The sequence below is a fragment of the Alosa pseudoharengus genome, unplaced genomic scaffold (genome assembly GCF_046254945.1).
Source record: "Alosa pseudoharengus isolate Yale_2024_CS ecotype anadromous, Long Island Sound unplaced genomic scaffold, YU_APseudo_1.1 YU_APseudo_1.1_scf_22, whole genome shotgun sequence".
Taxonomy (NCBI): domain Eukaryota; kingdom Metazoa; phylum Chordata; class Actinopteri; order Clupeiformes; family Clupeidae; genus Alosa; species Alosa pseudoharengus.
Window position 1 is genome coordinate 19,810,158 of NW_027468680.1, and position 18,193 is coordinate 19,828,350.

General features: G+C 41.8%; 1 protein-coding gene across 3 annotated transcripts; it reads right to left on the reverse strand.

Moving 5' to 3' along the window:
* Window positions 1-9: 9 nt before the first annotated feature.
* Window positions 10-17,928, reverse strand: LOC143138850 (transcriptional-regulating factor 1). 3 transcript variants are annotated; one of them, XM_076299271.1, is made up of 17 exons: window positions 17,280-17,928; window positions 16,115-16,877; window positions 10,656-11,687; window positions 9,910-10,512; window positions 9,766-9,815; window positions 9,507-9,654; window positions 9,096-9,296; window positions 7,226-7,589; window positions 6,955-7,018; window positions 6,597-6,736; window positions 5,993-6,096; window positions 5,807-5,882; window positions 5,038-5,126; window positions 4,694-4,807; window positions 2,998-3,129; window positions 2,233-2,417; window positions 10-1,676 (listed from the first exon to the last, which is right to left on the reverse strand). In XM_076299271.1, the coding sequence occupies exons 3-17, from the start codon at window positions 11,352-11,354 to the stop codon at window positions 1,400-1,402; spliced, it is 3,246 nt and encodes a 1,081-aa protein (XP_076155386.1). In that variant the 5' UTR covers window positions 11,355-11,687; window positions 16,115-16,877; window positions 17,280-17,928; the 3' UTR covers window positions 10-1,399. The 3 variants fall into 3 exon arrangements, with proteins under 3 accessions (XP_076155386.1, XP_076155385.1, XP_076155384.1); XM_076299270.1 differs by lacking the exon at window positions 16,115-16,877 and having other exon boundaries at window positions 17,280-17,423; window positions 17,843-17,912; XM_076299269.1 differs by lacking the exon at window positions 16,115-16,877.
* Window positions 17,929-18,193: the final 265 nt, after the last annotated feature.

Below are 18,193 nucleotides of genomic sequence, written 5' to 3' on the forward strand. Positions count from 1 at the left end.
CCACTACACTTAGAAAATAAGCCATTTAAACTTTATTTGGAAAATTATTTATAAAACAACACGACTGCATTCAACTTGGAAAAAGTAACCTGAGGAGGAATAATATTCCTTATACATATTGTGTGTCTCAAAAAAAAAAAACAACAAAAAAAGAAAATCAGACCCACAACCTGAATACCTCCATGCCTTCTCTCTGTGGCCGTAAGGGTAGGCCTAGGCCTACTCCACCACCATCTAGTGGTTTTGTTCAAAAGTGCTTTTATTTTGAATTTTTATGACGATGAAGGAGCAGTCCTTGATCCTGGCAAAACGTTGCTGATATTTGAGCTCATCACACGCAATGTGTTCACTGGTAGTAATAGTTGGGTACAGTATCATATGTGGCCAATTCCCATTCTAAACCATTACTGTGCATAGGCTAAACAACAATGTTTGAGAACACACTCTGATCAGCTAGCAAGAAGATTCCAGCTCATACTCATATTATTGCATACCATTATATCAATGGGGAACTTGTGATGAGCTTTCATTTAGTACACAATCAGGGGGAAGGTTAAATTGAATGAATATTTAAAAAATGTCACTGTAACAGCACAGTTTAAGGACAAAGGAGGCACTCTAAAGTTTGATCGAGCACTCTTCAGTGTTATCAGACATTTTAAACAATATATTTATGTACACTTAGCCTCCAAGCAACAAGAAGCACAAGCACAAGCATATCCCACTGACATCTGGATTTCTGAAAGTGCAAATATCTGACATTACCAATCTCATTCAGGAGACTTAATAAATGCAACAGAGGCATATTTTCCAGAGCACTCAAAGCATTTACACTGCAGTAACTACAGTTTGAGTTTGTACAAAAAAAGAGAAAATGTCCACCATAAATATGTTACCACTGTCAAACCAATTGTTATTCCATCACTTTCTGAAAGTGCTAATATCTGTCATTACCAATCTTATTTCCAGAATACTTAAATGGCAAAGCAATTACACTGCAGTAGCTACAGTTTGAGTCTGTACAACAAAAAGAAAAGCCTATCCACCAGAAATGTTACCACTGTCAAGCCAATTGTTATTCCATCACTTTGGGGAAGGATCCAACGGAGCCCCTAAACAAAGTGTCAAATTTCTGGTGAGCATGGGAAACTATCTGGTGCGCACCAGAAACTGACAACTATGTTCGCCCATGTCCTCTTAAGGGCTATGAGTTTCTGGTGAGCATGAGAAGGTTTTGGTGTGCATACGAAAGTGTCTGGTGCGCACCAGAAACTTGAAAACATTTTTGTTTGTGTCCCTGTAGGGGCTAGGATCCTCTGCCATTAGGCTACATGTCAAAATCACTCTACTTTCGGGTTCTTTAATCACAATGGAAGCTCCATCACACTTTTGTTCTCCCTCATATATTTTTCACCTCAGTGAATTGGCTTGTATCACATGTGATGTGAACCTCATCCCTGTGCAAGTTCACATCCTTAATCTGGGGACCCTGAGGTCCATTGATGCGATTGCCAGATAACAGGAGCCGTTGGGGGGGAGTTTTGTATGGGCTTGCAGGTGTCATATCCAGGCTGTCCTCTAGGGGTCTCTGCATCTGGATCGGCCAGCACAGTGGCACCTCCTGCTGTCGATGAGTCTTCATGTGAGCATTACGACTTTTGACCTTGAAGAAGACCCTAAAAGAAATGCAATGAATCAGTCTTAAACTGTTAACATTAAACTGTTAGGCTAATGTGTTGTGCAACTAAAGCAAATATTTTACCTATGCAGTCTTTTACTGTAAGAAAGAAAATAGATATATATGTGAAGAACAAAACCTAACAAAAGATGGCGCTCTTCAGTTAGATTAAGGTAATCACACCCCTGAGCATATCATACTCTACTGGATTGGCTAGATACACATAGATTGACACATAATATGCTTGTAATGTGCCATGCCAACAAAATCCACTGTCTTTTTATAAAGAAGATTAATCTAAACACTTCTGTTATATTATTCATATTTATTTATATTTATATACCTTTTATTTTGACTCACTGTCCAGATCATCATATGTCTATTCAATTACTTGTTTTGGAGACATATTACATGCATATACATATACTGTATATATATATATATGTGTGTGTGTGTGTGTGTGTTTGTATGTGTGTGTCATTAGGCATGTGAAGCACAACCCCATTACACATGAGTAGAAGCTCTTGAAGTTTATGTCATCTGTGTGGACATACTTCCCACACTCTCTGCAGGGGAAGGCGAGCGTAGTGTCGGTGTCTCCGCCGGTGGTGCTGTGAGCTGGTGAACTCTTCACTGAGGCTGGAGCCAGGTGCTGGCCGGACTGGGGAAGGCCCCTCTCTGCTGGGGGCCTGGAGCGCCTCCCTACTGGACTCAGTGTCTCACCGTACCCATCCAGGATCTGAAGAGAGCCATGGTACAATGCCAGGGATCGCCAAAGATCAGAGGAGTTAATATGACTGTTTGGTGACAGGGTTTCATGAGTTGAGGAAACTACTGGAAACCTAATCCTCGGCTTGAGTGTGGATGATTCGACACAAAAGAAATGCAGAAACCAGACACTCAGGTTTAACTTAGATTCTTCCCTGTTGGCACTCGCCACTCACATTTTAAGTTGACAAATGTCATAATTGAGAACGTGTTTTTCCAGATACGTATGTAAATATACACCCATTTTATATGCTAAGATGCCTCTCACTGCAGCTAATGATGTATGCTTTGACATGTTCTTTTTTTGCACATGGCAGAGATTAGTGGGTTTGATCAGGTGTTTCCAATGTGCTGAGCCATTTGAAACATTCTAGAATCTGAAGGCGTTAGTGACCTTTTACCGCAACATAGAGACAGAGAGAGAGAGAGAAAGCACAACACAACTAACAGGAAGTGACTATGTTGTCCAGGAAGTCTTTTAGGTTTGTAAGAAATATGCAACTGGCCTTGTTATAGCCTATGTATAAAGTAAAAACTATACAGACACTCACAGAAATATTGCTGAGCTCCTCATAGCCTAGAGATGTTGCCAGGCAGTCTGAGCAGTCTGCAAAGTCAGTGGAGCTTTTCTTGTCCAGGCCACTACGCTTCATCAGGGCCAGCCTGCAAACCTCCCAGTTCACCTGAACAAAGACAAGACAGGCCGCTGTCTGAACAAACTGATTTAGGATACCCTAAATGTGTGTGTGTGTGTGTGTGTGTGTGTGTGTGTGCGTGTGTGTGGGTGTGTGTGTGTGTGCAATAAGATACTACAAACATACAGTTAAAATAGACTAAGAATAGGGAAAGGGCTGTTGTTTTCCTTCATTAAATAATACAATACACCTTGATAGGCCTGTCACGATAACAAATTTTGCTGGACGATAAATTGTCTCAGAAATTATTGCGATAAGCGATAATATTGTCGTTCTGAGAATTTTCCTCGGGAAGAGGAAGACGGCCCACTTGTTGTGTTTTTTTTTCCCCAACTGGGAAAACTGCAGCGGATGATTGTGTTTTAGATCCATATGCATGTTTGTTGTGTTGCCGCTTTTAATTGCGACTGTTTTCCAACAAATGCGACACACCGACTCGCACGCGTTCAGTGGTTCACCACGGGCATTCGGTTTAAATCCGAAATGCTCCCACACTGCAGCTGTCGCGTTTGGCTTAGAAACAATTCCATCTTTTTTGTCTTTATTAGGCGTAGCCTACTGGAACTCGCAACTAGCTTTCTCTCTGCCTAGTGCCTACCGGTATACTTCTCACGCGGCTTTTTAGCTGCACTCTGTGGTAGGATACGCCAGTAGTCCCGCCTCCCCACACACCATGCGACTGACAAGTGACTGACATGAGGGTTCACTCATCGTTACTCTAAGGACCCGAGAGAGGGAGAGAGAGAGACGAGGAAAACAAACAAGCAAATGGCATTTATCGCGGCCAGAAAAATTATCGAGCTAATTTTAATTATCATGCGATTAATTGATTTATTGAATATCGCGACAGGCCTACACCTTGATACAGAAATGAATAGATGATTAATGTATTGAAACCACAGACCTGTACAGAAAACACAGGAGATGAGATGAATAAGCTATACTGCACTACTCGTCTCCTACCACTAGCTTTAGCCCATGGCTAGAAGATCTGTGCATGTTCTCGCCAGTTCTTACCGAGTGTAGAACACTATGATTTGTATGGGGCCTTGTTTCTGCTTGTACATTGTATACTGTATGATGTATATCAACACTTAAATATCAAATGTTTGACTAAATATAAAATGGGGGGGGGTGGGGGCATCTTTTTGGGTGACATTTCTCACACTATATGTGAGATGTACATAGTTTGTCTGGTGGCTGTTCGGCCGACATGCTGGTCTTTACTGTAAGCCAACAGGAAGCTCATCTGCGCTGGTGAGAAGGCCGCGGTGATTGCGAGAAGGAGGCGTGACCTGTGGCTTTGAGCTGAAGCCAAGTTACTCATCCTCTTCACCATTTGCGTGTCACTTCAGCACACTCTTTCCATTACCCTACACATCTGAAACCCCAGAAGCAGGTCACTCCAGTGCAGGCTAATAAGCAGTTATAAAGAGTGAGAGTGACACATGTAGCTGACAGTACAAACCCATAGAAGCCACTTACGTTAAGGTCTGAAATATAGTCGAAACCAGTCTGAATAAACAAAGGTGTGTGTAAGTGCTCCACTAACCTCATTCTCTGTCACTGGGGTAGTAAGGCCAACGTTAAGACGCCTGCCTCCACGAGATCTCCGCTTCCACGTGTAGTAGAACTCCACGCACTGAGCTACGGTCTTCGTCCGTACCTGCCAAAGAGCACAGCACTCAACTTTTGAGAAATTTTAAAAAATAAACTTGAAAAAACATGAATTAATAATAAATTCACTAAATGCACCTATACATCTTATTCTCTAAATGTATGACATTAAATACATCTATTCACTAAACAAAATAATGTTACCCTAAAATGTAAATCTTTACTACAACACAGTTTACGATTATGAGTGTATTTATGTGTGCATAATGGGGCAGATACCATTTTCTGGACCAGAAAGAAGTCTTTATGGTGTTTGTCCAGCGCCTTGTTGAGCTGCCTCCTCTCTTGCATTGTCCACTTATCGGAACCTAATCAGAATGTTTGGAACACACACACAAAAAAAATAATTTTGTTGTTTTATTCTTGCAATGCAATATACATGTTTCTCTTTGAGGCCTAAAGTCATAGCTGTAGCTTTACTTCTCATAAATTCACTGTGGTATGGTACTTGGTCATGGACGGGACATTTAATCATTCCATTAACATTCAACTGTTGTTCCTACAGGATCCCGTTCCTTTTCATTAATGCATTTTTTGTATAAGGTTGTAGGCATACAATCCCTATGAAAATATAACAAGGCCTACAGCTTAATGGCCCAGTAAAACAACTTCACGGCGTATCATGGCATATAAGTTGTCAAATCAGCTTTCAGGGGTGTCAGATTGGTATTTGCACGGCATGGCTACTTGTGGTTATCTGGTTAGCACACTGGACTGTATGCCGAAACTCTTTACTGCCACTTTAAGTAGATGACTTTCTGACATGAATTCTGAAACAAATATCAAGTGTCATTGTTTAAAAAAACATCAAATGCCAATCTCTGTGCTCAAGTGGTTAAAAGCAAAGTAGTCATACACACCCAACCACTTTCAGTGACAGCAGATTTTACAGTGACAGAAATAGGACCTTGTGCAGCAGGATATGCACATGTCATGCTTGGCAACGATGCAAGCTATGACCTCCAGACAAGGAAGGCTTGCCACACACCTGCATAATGATAGTCTGCAATAGGCTGAAACGCAGCTCTTGACGGGTCCAACATCAGGAGCTTCTCCACGGTTGCCTGGGAGATTGTTTGGGTAGAAAAAGTAAACATACATGAGCGTTTGACCATTTGAGGAACCAGAAGTGCTCAGTAATGTCAAACTCATGAGTGATGGACAATGGTCTGACCATGATGTCTCCTTTGCACTGGAACAGACAGTGAAGCGCCAGTTCTGTGTTTGTTCCTCCCCCGGGGAGAACACTGCAGCAGGCCAGCCGTAGCAAGTCATCCACTGAGAATGAGTGAAAGAGTGTTAGAATGATGTCCGTATACAATACGTTTGAGGCAAAAATGTGATCACATGGATGTCACTCAACACCTGTTGTGAGAGAAAGAGTTGTGTCATTAATTTGTAATTATGAGGGTAAGCTCCTTAAACACAACATACAGCCTTATAACTAGCCTGACAACCACAAATTGTGTTTGTTGAAGGATACAGGTATCTTGAACATTTTTTTTATTGTTAAATCACTAAACACACTCTTTAAATCTGTGAATGAGCAGTGCTCTTTTTTGTAAAGCACTGTGAATTAACCAGTCATATGAATTGCCTTGTCTTCCTAACATAAGCTTGGAAGCACTTTGTAACTTGGTTTTTAATAAAGATTGCTCTATAAATAAAGATTATTATCATTATTGGAAGTAAGTCTTAGGGAGAATAAATCTAAATCAATAATCATTTAAGGTACTATGTCGCATTGCTCTTGAGTTCCGCATGGAGGTAGAAGGTACCTTTCTGCTGCTCACAGGGAATGCCCAGATCATTCCAAGAGGACCACACCAGGGTGGCCTTGTGTGGGACTTTGGTCAATTCTGACTTGCTGAGTAAACATGGAATGTCTGCTTGAAAACGATCTCCAATGTTGATGCGTCTGTAATATTGAGAACATTATAAAGACATGTTTTCAAGATGAGTACATTTGTGACGTGTGGGAGTTTGTTGTTTGGTTGTTTGGATGTACTGTTGAGTATTTTCTCACAAAATGTTTATATATTGGTCTTGACATAAATATTGCTCTTACATTTCATTACAACAGTTTATGTTGTGGACATTTGTCTGAAACAATGAAAGATTAGAATCTGTACTTACGGCTCAATGCGGACGGGTGTCCCTTGGCCTGGAGTTTCACTATGAATGCTCCCATCTAAGTCATCTGTCATTATGAAAGACACAGACTGTCAACATCTTTGTTATCAAGAATACCATAGAAACGTAACTTTGCTTCAGTATACTCTTTAAAGCTTACAGTGGCTGTGAGGTGGTTTCATATTTAGTAATAACTGTAACAACTCTACTAGGTATTCAGATGGTAATTATCAGTCGGTAAATGACGCCCAGAGAGAGACTCCGGTTAAATCACCATTGAGTGAAGGACGGTCAGCAGTCTTGCAGAGGTGCACTCGAGTGGGAATGGGCGCCCCTGAGCTCTGGACGTCTACCCCACACACGCTGCTGAAGAGGCCAGAGCCTGGGCGGATGGGGCTAAGCATCGGTGGCGGCGTGTAGGGAACGCCCCCCTCGGGTCCCGGGGAGCGGAGCTGGCTCAGGAACAGGACGGCTCCTCTGGCCACAGGGAAGGGACTTGGGGAGGGAATGAAGAGAGGCAGCAGGCGGTGTTGGAGCTTCTTCCTCTCGGGCTTCGTGTCCAGAGACTCCTCTTCCTCACAGGAGTCTCTCTGTGGCTCAGGGGCAGGGATTTGAAGTAGGGGGAGATGGGTGGAGGTCTGGAATGGTTTTTCAGATTATAAGAATATCTTTTGTGACGCTGTTCCCCTTTTGTCATACTCTTCCCCAGTATATCTAATAAACAGCGTAATAACACAATAATTGACATTTATGGACAAACACAGAACTGTGGTAAATACTGTAAGGCAGGGCTATTCAATTAAAAGTTAAGTTGGGCCAGATTTTCAAACCAAGAAAATGAGCTGGGCCAGACATTTTCAGTGGCTGGTAGGATAAGCAGCAGATATATTTACACATTTTTAAACCACAGGCCTATTGAAAAACAAGTAGCCTAATGTTTATTTATTGTTTTCCTTTTGATTTTTGTTACATTGGACACAGACACATCAAAAAATGCATCAAACTTTTTCATGTGCTTGTGTCAGATGTGTTTTTGTAAATTGTCACTCTGAGCGCTATGAGCACACTCTGGCACTTTGAAACTGTTCATAAAATCATGTTGATGGAATTATTGTTTGTTTATTCAGTGCGCACATTGACATTGACGGGACAGAGCGTGACATCAATCAAACTGAAAACAATGGCAGACGGTGTTTAATATAGATAGATAGAGAGAGAGATAGATAGATATACTTATTAATCCTCACAGGGAAATTACAGTTTTGAGGAAATAGGACAGATTACGGATTTTTCTAGCCTAGCCTACTCCGCTGCGCGTCGGGGAGTTCTTTGCCTCTTGTCCTCATCCATTAATTCCGTATAACAGGACACCTTGGCCGCCGTTATCCCTTACTTATAGAGACCGCTTGTTGAAGTAATTCAACAAACTTGCTTGCATAGTGCTAATCATCCTCACCGCTGTCAAACTCTCAAATGAAACATAGTCTTAAAAGGATAAAGTTCCTGTGCACAGCCTTCCAGGTGCTGGTGAGGTGCAGTCGTCAATAGATTAAAAGGAAAATGAAGGATCACTGCACACTGGTGGGATTTCTTTGCTGGTTTATTTTATTTTTTAGTGAACAACGCGTTTTGCTAATGCTTCATCAGGTTCACTCTTATTATCACATAGTCTTATTTCAATCTGCTGCTTGTGTTAATGTCAATTTTGATCTATGAGAAAACGTTTGTTAATTCATGCTCGTCTTTTTCGAAATGCAGAGATGCACATTTTTCGAAATGCACATTTTCAGAGTGCCAGATTGAATTTACAAACAGCCCAAAAAACAAAACAATAAAAGAGCTGTGACTGAATATTGCTATGCTAATATTCTGTCTGTAGGTGACTAGGCTAGTAGGGATTTCTGTAGGAATTTCTGAAGGCTCACGAAATGTTTCTTTCTCTGGCAAAACTACTGTAGGCTACGGGCTGGGCCACTCAGAGGTTGCTTCTGAGCCGCATGTGGCTCGAGAGCCGCCAATTGAATATGCCATTTCACAGAAAATGTTGGAGGTGTGTATTAACACATTAACATAAAAAAGGGGCGTCACAAGATGCAGAAACAACCCTATTTCCACTCCTGGTTAAAGTGCAGAGTGCTACTCACAGATGGGGGCATGGGCCTTTGGCTACACACAGCGTGTGGGTACAGCCCGGTCAGATCTTCTGGGTCTCTGCCCATATCAGAGAACTGAGGAGTGGGAGAGAACCTGATTGGCACTGGTGGGGCCTTGACAGGCACAGACACTGGCATGACCATTTGAACAGGAGATGTGACCTCAGGATGGAGCTCATGAGTCTCCTCTTTCTGTTTGTTGCGAAAAACAGAGTTAAGCAGAAGATACAGAATAGACCATAACAATAGACAGGAAATGAAGGCTGTGTGCGAATTAGATGTAACTGGTTGTCACGAATGAGGCTAATATAAGTCACATTCATGGGCCTCTGTGCTCCACAGAAGTCAAATACATGTTTATAGACTAGTGCTGTAATGAATAAATTATATGTTAATGATTACCATTCTGGTTGTTGGTGGCTGTGTTTTGAAGCCTCCGTGGGAGCGCATATGGCCGTTTAGTGCTGGCAGGCTCTTGAACTCTCGCTGACACACAGTGCACCTCAGTTTGGTACCAGTCACTTTCCGCTGGGTCGTCTCTACGCGAGGCCTGCCATCGGAGGATGATGTTACAACATTGTTTTAACAGCACTGTTTTAACTGCATAGACAGTAACTTACTAAGGTGCACTGGGAAGGTGTAAAACGATGATGGATCTTACATGCAATGTGGAGAGACAGGGTCTTGTAGGAAACCAGTTCCTCCAGCCATCTGAAAAGACAATAGTTGACAGCTCATTCATCACTCAATGTATACAGCATTGTGCACAGTATGTTATGGAGCAGACTGTATTTGCCTACAGTACCGGAGGCCACTGCATGGCAGCTGCAGGCTGGGATTGCTGGAGTTCCCTCCTGCTTGGCATGGGATGGTGAGGAGGTAGGCAACAGTGGCTGGAGTCTCTCTGGTTGTGAGTTGAGTTGTAGTCTACACAAGTAACCCTGTCAAGAGGGCTGCTGCAGAGTCCCTGTATGGCGGGAGAACTCAAACTCCCAGAGTTCTGTCTGTCAAACTGGTGATGCTTAGAGCTCAGAGCATGCTGGTAGTCCGCCAGCACCTGAGCTTGTGGTTGCTGGCAGCTGTTGTGATGAGAAGGTAAGTGCAGATAGGACTGGCTGTCTTGGAAGAGTGCGGGTGGCTGATGTGTGGTGCTCGTAAAGGAGATCTGCTGGTCTGGACCCTTGCAGTTCTGCCCATAGTAGAAAGAATGAGCCTGAGGGGACGGAGGAGGGTGAGGGTCCTGGGCCTCCCTCTCGTTGGTCTGAAGGTACGATCCTTGGAGCTGGGGGTGGACTGACTGATGGTGTTGTGCCAGGGACAGGAAACGTGGTCTGGGGAGGCTCTGGCTGGGCTGCTGAGAGTGCTGCTGGCTCTGGTACACCTGCTGGCCATCAGTTACATGCCCTGCCTCAAAGGAGAAAAGAAGCACAGCACACTGTTTTTCACACATATTTCATATTGCACAATAGTATATTGGCCAATTGGCCAATTACTTTGACTAACTATTATACTATAATACGTGTTTAATCACTACTTCTACTGATGTAGCACCTGTTGCTGTGCCTGGTAGCCATATTGGGTCTGCGGCCGTCCAAGAAGTGGGCTGGTGATCTGGTCCGCAGGCTGGTGACTCTGTTGGGGCTGCCCTGAGTTCATTAGCAGTTGGTTGAAGCAGTTTGTTGACTGGCTGAACAGCACGTGGTTGATGGGTGACACGGCTTGGGGCGACAGTAACATGGGGCTATCCTCCATACCGCTGGGGCTGCCGTTATCGGTGCTAAGGCTGTTGCTTCGCAGAACACCCAGGTTTTGGTTGGGGAATGCCTGGGTGAATGGGTCCAGTCTCTGAAGGCCACCCCCATGTGGTTTGGAAGACATCTCCGGGTTCATAAGTGAAAAGGAAGAAAATGGATACATCCTGGGATGCTGGTTGACTTGGTTTCCGGCATCTATTCCATCACTCTGAGGAGATGACATCCATGGGTTGGAGGTGGTTCTACCCAAGTGATTACTGAGCCAAGCCCCTCCTGGTTTGGGCATTTCTACCATGGGTGAAAGGTCATTGCAAGGGGTGATGGGGGATTTGAGGGGGTCCTGAGCAAAGTGTGGAGATACTGGAGGGTTATGCAAGGAGCTGAGGGCAGAGGTCCCATAGCCTAGGCATGGAAATGTCGCATTATGAGTGGACATATAGCCTCCATCTGTGCCATTGGTCATATGACAAACTTCAAAAAGCTGTTGATCTGTCATTGTCAATCTTTGCTTTGGGTGCTAAATCTCCTCTGAATGTAATGTCTACAAAACCCAGGCTGCTGTAATGATCATGGCTAATTATTCTTGGTATCTTCCTACTATCAGATACAGGGTATGTTGTTCAAAGATCAAAGATCATTCACAAAATTATGATGAATAATATGTCGCCCATGAGTCAAAATGAAAGAAAGTCTCTGCGGAGACAAACATCAAATATCTTTCAAGATTCAAGATAATAAAAAAAACTCAAGCATAAATGAAAGTCCACATATTCTGTATCTATTCCTCAGCATCATAGTCTTCGGTCCAGCAGGATGGACCACGGTGACGCTGCGAAAGAGCGAAAGCTTATATTAATGGGAGGACATACTGTACACACACTGTGCTAAATGTGCTTGCATCTCCTCCCTATGGAGGACGGAGCCTGCCATTAAAAAAGAAAATGGTATGAGTTAATTTATTTACCCTCATAATGTTCACTCTTATTCATTAATTTGATCGGTTTTAAAATATTTTCATGTTTATTTCAGTAGCTTGCCTCCCACATATTGGCCACGTCTACCGTCACTAGTTGACTGCTTGAGACAAAAGGGTCTTCAGGGGGTTATTTTTTTATGGTAGACTCTGTCCCACTCCTCCTTCTCTTTTAAGAATGTCTGTGGAATCCCCACCACTTCACAGAACGACAGAACACAGTATGTCTGAGGTTTCCTCTTACCAAACTCAACAACCTGTGCTACCAGATAACTTACTGTTGGCTTGTGATACAGACATACCTGTGTTGGCCAATCATGATTATACCTTAAACTGTTAATTTAATATTTATTGATGTCATGTTAAGTTGCTTTGGACAAAATCATCTGCTAAGAACCATTGAAAGTTTTAGTATTTGTTATTCCATAACATAAGTCTATTTAAGATTTTTTTTTTTGGTAAGCACATGTATCATTTCACTGTATTAAGCACATACAGTGAAATGATACAGCTCCAACTGAAGCTTTCTTCTTCCACCCGTGCATCACACCCTCTCAATAAGCTGTAGCCATAAGGTGCAAGCAAGGCCATTATGTTAAAATCCAAAACGTCACACAAAAGCTGCAGGCATATGGTCTCCAGCAATGCCCCTGTTATAATGTAATGTTTAATGCCATCTACTATGTAGCTTTGTCAACACTGTGTTAAACTTTTGGCTGAAGTTAACCATTTGGAGTGAGAATATTAGCCTCCATGTGTGTGCTCAGGACATTAGGATGGCAATGGCAATATTAACATCACAGCTGTAACACATGAACATTCTTAAAAACATAAGTACACCATTCAGACTTTCTAGGAATGGCTGTAAGAACAAAATAAAGCTGAAACAAGCTGAAATCATGCAAAATGCTCACACAGACACACATGTAAAACCACAAGCCAGAAATTGTCTTGGAAGAGTTTGGCAATGTCGGTGACAACAGGGAAGTTAATGGAACTTGCTGACTAAGAAATGCGGGCAGCTTCTTCTTTTTGTATTTTCTATTTGTGGGGAGACTAGTGGGGTTCAGGGAAGTTCAGGAAATGTAGTCATCTCTCTCTCGATGCTCAGAGACTTCCTGAGCCCAACCGCAGGTTATTTCTCGACTTGTCACCATTAGTTACAAGAAACCTATAAACCACACCTATAGCTGTAGTTTACATTTCAAATGTATGTGTTTATTTATTCATAACTTGTGTTGCTGAAGTAGGCTAATATGAAATGAAAAAAGATTAGGCACAGCCATTTTCTGCCAAGCATCCACCTCACTCTAAATACTTTAAGACAATTAAATACAAGCCATTTCACAGTTTATCAAACTGCACTTGTGGCAGCTTAAAGCACAGACAAGAATAGAAAAAAAGAACTACCAACTATTTGCCCAAGCAGCAGTGGGTGAGTGATATGTCTTTTCATTTCTTAACCACAGACTCTGGGGCTAATCATCTCTGGCTTTTGCCCCCTCAGAGTGACACTTCACACTTCACACTATTCACAGGCTTGATCATTATCGCTTCGCCGTAGATGTGGGCCTATCAGATCAACCATGGAGAGGAACAGAGAGAGCCAAGCCAAAACTGTGCAATTCTGTCGTACTGTTAATGAGACATGAAAGGATACGCACACACACACACACACACACACAGATGCATGTGCACACACATGCACAGACACACACACACACACTAAAATGCACGCGCACACACACACACACACACACACACACAGACATATACACACACACACACACACACACACACACACACACAGACATATACACACACACACACACGCACACACACACTCACTACAGAGTAGCTTAGTAAGATAAGTTTCACATTATCAATGATTAAAATCAATAATGCAATGGGGCACACACAAATTATGTGCACAAATGTGAATTTTGAAATAGTTATATAACACTATGAAATAACATATTTTATGTTTATCCTTTTCAGTCATATTACTGTAGTCATTTCAGTCATTTTAATCACATAGATGTACAGTAGGTTTAGGTCTAGTTACAGTCAGCATTCTAAACGTAGAAAAGCAGTTGTTCCTCCGCACTTCTGTAATTAACTATCTGGTGCATCAACAGGAGAGGACTAATTGTAGCGAGAGAGAGGAGTTTTACCGGAGCAACACAGATGTTTAAACTTCAGATTTTTATTTTAATGTGCCAACATAAGGAACTAACGTCTAGTATCATCGAAACGTTAGTCCCTGTGTTGCTTCAGCATTCTAAACATCAGTTAAACTAACTTGCAATAGTAGAAATTTGAGTTCAATATATACTGTAAACTTCTAGGTTGCTGTTCATTGTATTTCAACATGATCATGCAATGGGGTAGGCACCACAGCCAAGACTTCCTGAATCTTTGTTAGCATGCACAACATTGATATGTGAACCAATCATTTTTTAAAAGACTGAGCACATAGATACAATGTGCCATTTACATGCCTGTGGATACAGCAGAATTTCTATTGTGTGAATTGAGTTGTCAGATTGGTCAGAGGTTTCACCACTTATGCTTTGCGCAATGTTGTCATGTCATTAAACTTGCCCAATTGTTCTTTTCTTTCTGCGTTGTTTAGTGCTATCGCTGCCCCTCCACTTGTGGTCTGGGGGACTAACCTAGCCAGCCTAGCTCTGACAAGGCCCACCGCACAAATGTTTTGTGTTTCTCACATTGCTTGCCACAGTGGGAACTAAAACTTTCCCAGAGTTTCAGAGTATGAAACCCTGAGTTATTATGTACAGTTAATTGAGGTTGTGCACTGTTTCGCAAAGCTTTGCCAAAGGCAAATTTATATGGGTTCTGAGTTTGAAGATAATGGTCTTTATGAATTCCACATGAAGTTTATACTTATTGAAATGGAAACTTATTGAAATAAAAGCCAACAGATGTTGCAATACAAAATACGTTGAAGGAAAAACCAAATTGTTGAACAAGTGATAATCACATGAAAACATCCTGCCGTTTCTTATCTGATTGTATGGATGGCACCTGCCTTGTGTACGTTTTGTGTCAAAGAGAAACCAGTACTTTGTTGATACTGCAAGTCTTCAGTTAAAATTGGGTTATTATTTCTTACATGTGTCTTCATACTTTTATGTATCATACTTTATGATGTATCATATTTTTTTGTATGATACTATTACTGTCTTCATACCTTCATGAGCATTACTGACTGATAAGTGAATGACTGAATTTTGTTTTGCATGGCTTGGTACTTGATTGGTATTAGAGACGCTTTCGATTAAGAACCCTTTTTGTACCAAATCACTCATCATGACCAAACCCATTATAAGTTCTGCATTTATAAACCATAAGCTAAGCTAACAAAATAGGAACCATGAACCTTTGCAAAACAGGAGTGTGTGCCTTGATCATTAAGAGTAGGCCTACTCGTTGAGTAGGCTTTTCACCCGCGAAATATCAAGCTTATAAACAAAATATAACCGACGGTCATGGTAGACAAACAATACACAAAGCCTTGAATAAAGCTTTGAGTACTGTACAGGGTACGAAAAGCTTATCTTTACAAAACAAAGTCAAATTTTATGGGGTGGTCATTGTGTGTGTAGCCTACCAAAGTAGATTGACTCAACCAAAAACAAAGATGAGATGTTCTACACTCACACAGCCCATTCACAATGGCTCCTTTAGCTTAATCATTTTCATATGACAGCAATGTAAGTTCATGGACCCTTCTTGTATCATCACGTTTTCAAAGTATGGTTAAAACTGCTATTGAGAAGAATCAACCATCATCCACCCGTTAGCAAAAGCTAACTTTTGCTTCAGCCACACTAACCCGAATACCCACTGCCAAATTATACAAACTAGCATGCAGACCTTTAAATAGTTGCACAGTTTTGCATTTTACAGATCTAAATGGAACAGCACCCTATAATAACTTGATATATATCTCTTAAGCACTAAATAACAATAAATTGCACGACAGCCCTACCCTTTCCCTGACTGTGATGCCTCAGGCTCAGTACCCATCACTGCATCACAGTAGACTGAAAAGACAGTCAGAGGTTTTGTTGTGACAAAAAATACATATCTGAGAGATAATAGCTTTACGTGTTGTATACGTGTTGTGTATTCTGTGTATGTTGATTTTTTTAGCTGCTATGTACTTGTTGACTAGTTAAGACATAAATGACAAGACATTGAAAACACTCTCCCCTCTCCTGTGCTCTTGACAATGCAGTAGTCTTACATTCACTCACCCCCTTCCCACTGCCCTGTGCACCAGCACTGACACCTCCTGTTGTTGTTTGGCTGTAGTTAGTGTTCTGTGTGTGGGTGCACCCCGTTGTTTGTTTCCCATCAGAGCCAAGCCTGTGTACAAACACTGGACTTTTTCCCAGCAGAGAGCCAGAGACACAACATTGACAGCTACTGTAGCGGATCACAAGGACATTATAAGTGACAAAAAGTGTATTGGCTAACTCCTCCTTTAATATTCCACCTTACATCTTACTAACACTACCCCCACCCGATGGTATTCCCTCCGAGGTTTTTACGCATGCCATATCTCTGTCTCAAACTGTTTACAGGATCAGCACCCCTGCTTTCACAGAAAGGATTAGCCAACACTGACCATTACCATTACACATCACACCACAAATGCCAGAGATCTTATCCACTGTGCACAAGTTAACGTTCTCTTCAGCATTGGGATAAGCCAGACTAGGCTACTCTACGGATATGCCTCATGACAATAACACACCAGAGTTCCTGTTTGTTAGTCAGTGAGGATACATGTGGTCAGTTGTATACAAATTAGCTCTGGCATTTGAAAGATAAATTAATGAAAAAGTGTTTTCCATTTTTTTTTCTTTTGAAAAATCCTATTATCTTCCACTAAGAGATTTGGACTGAATATGAAGGACATCGACAAATAACAGACCATTCTCAGCAGAGACCTACCATGTCAGGGCAGTCACAGTGTTGGATATCTAGGAATAGCAGGGAGGACTTAGGACTGCGCTAATGATCCAAACAGGCCCGTCGAAATCAGGGAAAACATTAATTAACAGTGGACTGCATTTAGACTAACAAACAAAACATGCTGTACAGGCCTGCATAGTTAATTTACGCCTATATTGGTAAATAAATAAAAATGTAATAAACTTCGGTGATTTAGCCTAACGGAAATTATTTCAAAGAAAGTCGTCTCTTGCTTGTCGGAAAATGTGGTAGGCCTATTCATTCGGCCAATACGAAGGCACTGAGTGTAAACAGTCAAGTATTTGGCATCAATGATACTCTCTATAAGTTTATCATTATCTTAATGTAGATAACACTCTTAATTTAACAGAAGCGAAACACTACAGTTTAACCTATTCGACTTATACCCAGTAGGCTATTCGAAATGTATAGGCTACTTACCGCCAATATCCACTGAGCGTCGTGAAAGGCTTCGGGGGGAATGGTCACTTCAACTTCTGTGAGGCAGTGACCCGAGTTAATGCTGGCCACATGCAGTTTGACTGCCTCTACTCAGTCCCACTGATGCTCACTGCTGTCCCCCTGCTGGTCAATGCGACACCAAAGAATAGACAACTGCGAACTAGTAATTTGAAAATTATGCATCCGCAAAATAGGCCTATGTAAAATATATTGTTTCCTGTTTCTCCAGTTCTAGTTCGTTTTTACCACCTTGCTTTTGCATCAGGTATAGGCCTAATGCAAAGGAGTATCTGTACTTCGTAGCGTAGCCTAGGCTATAGAGTAATTGCATGGTGACATGATTTCAAATTTGGTAGAATCATTCCGCCCAGGGAAATGTAAACCGAGATTATGAGCAGGAAGTTAATAGTAGCCTTCCTTTCCCCACCCGCTCCCCACACACAATTGCTACAGTATCTCACAAGACACGGTGTCGAACTAATGCTGCTGTAGGTTAGGCCTACTGGTTGTTTTTTATTTTCATTATTTAGTCGGTTCCTTACAGTTCGAAAGTCTTGGGACGTTTTACAAAGAACTTCGCCATGTCTCCTCTGCTCTGCGACACCTGTCAACTCAAAAAGCATCCTTCATAAAATAAGACAACAGGGCCCCCTGCTGACTAGCCTACCGAATGAAATTGGGTTTAAGTGAGTCGCAATATATGTTGATATTTTCACGTTTAAACGTCTCAGGGCTAAAATATCACGCTAGCCTACCACTACACATAAAATGACAGATGATACAATACATTAGAAGGAGGGTGTCCAGGTATATCATGTAGTTTAGAAATACTTTGTATATGTTTACAGACAGAACCCTAGGACTGGTGATTTATTAAGGAGATGTAAATGACC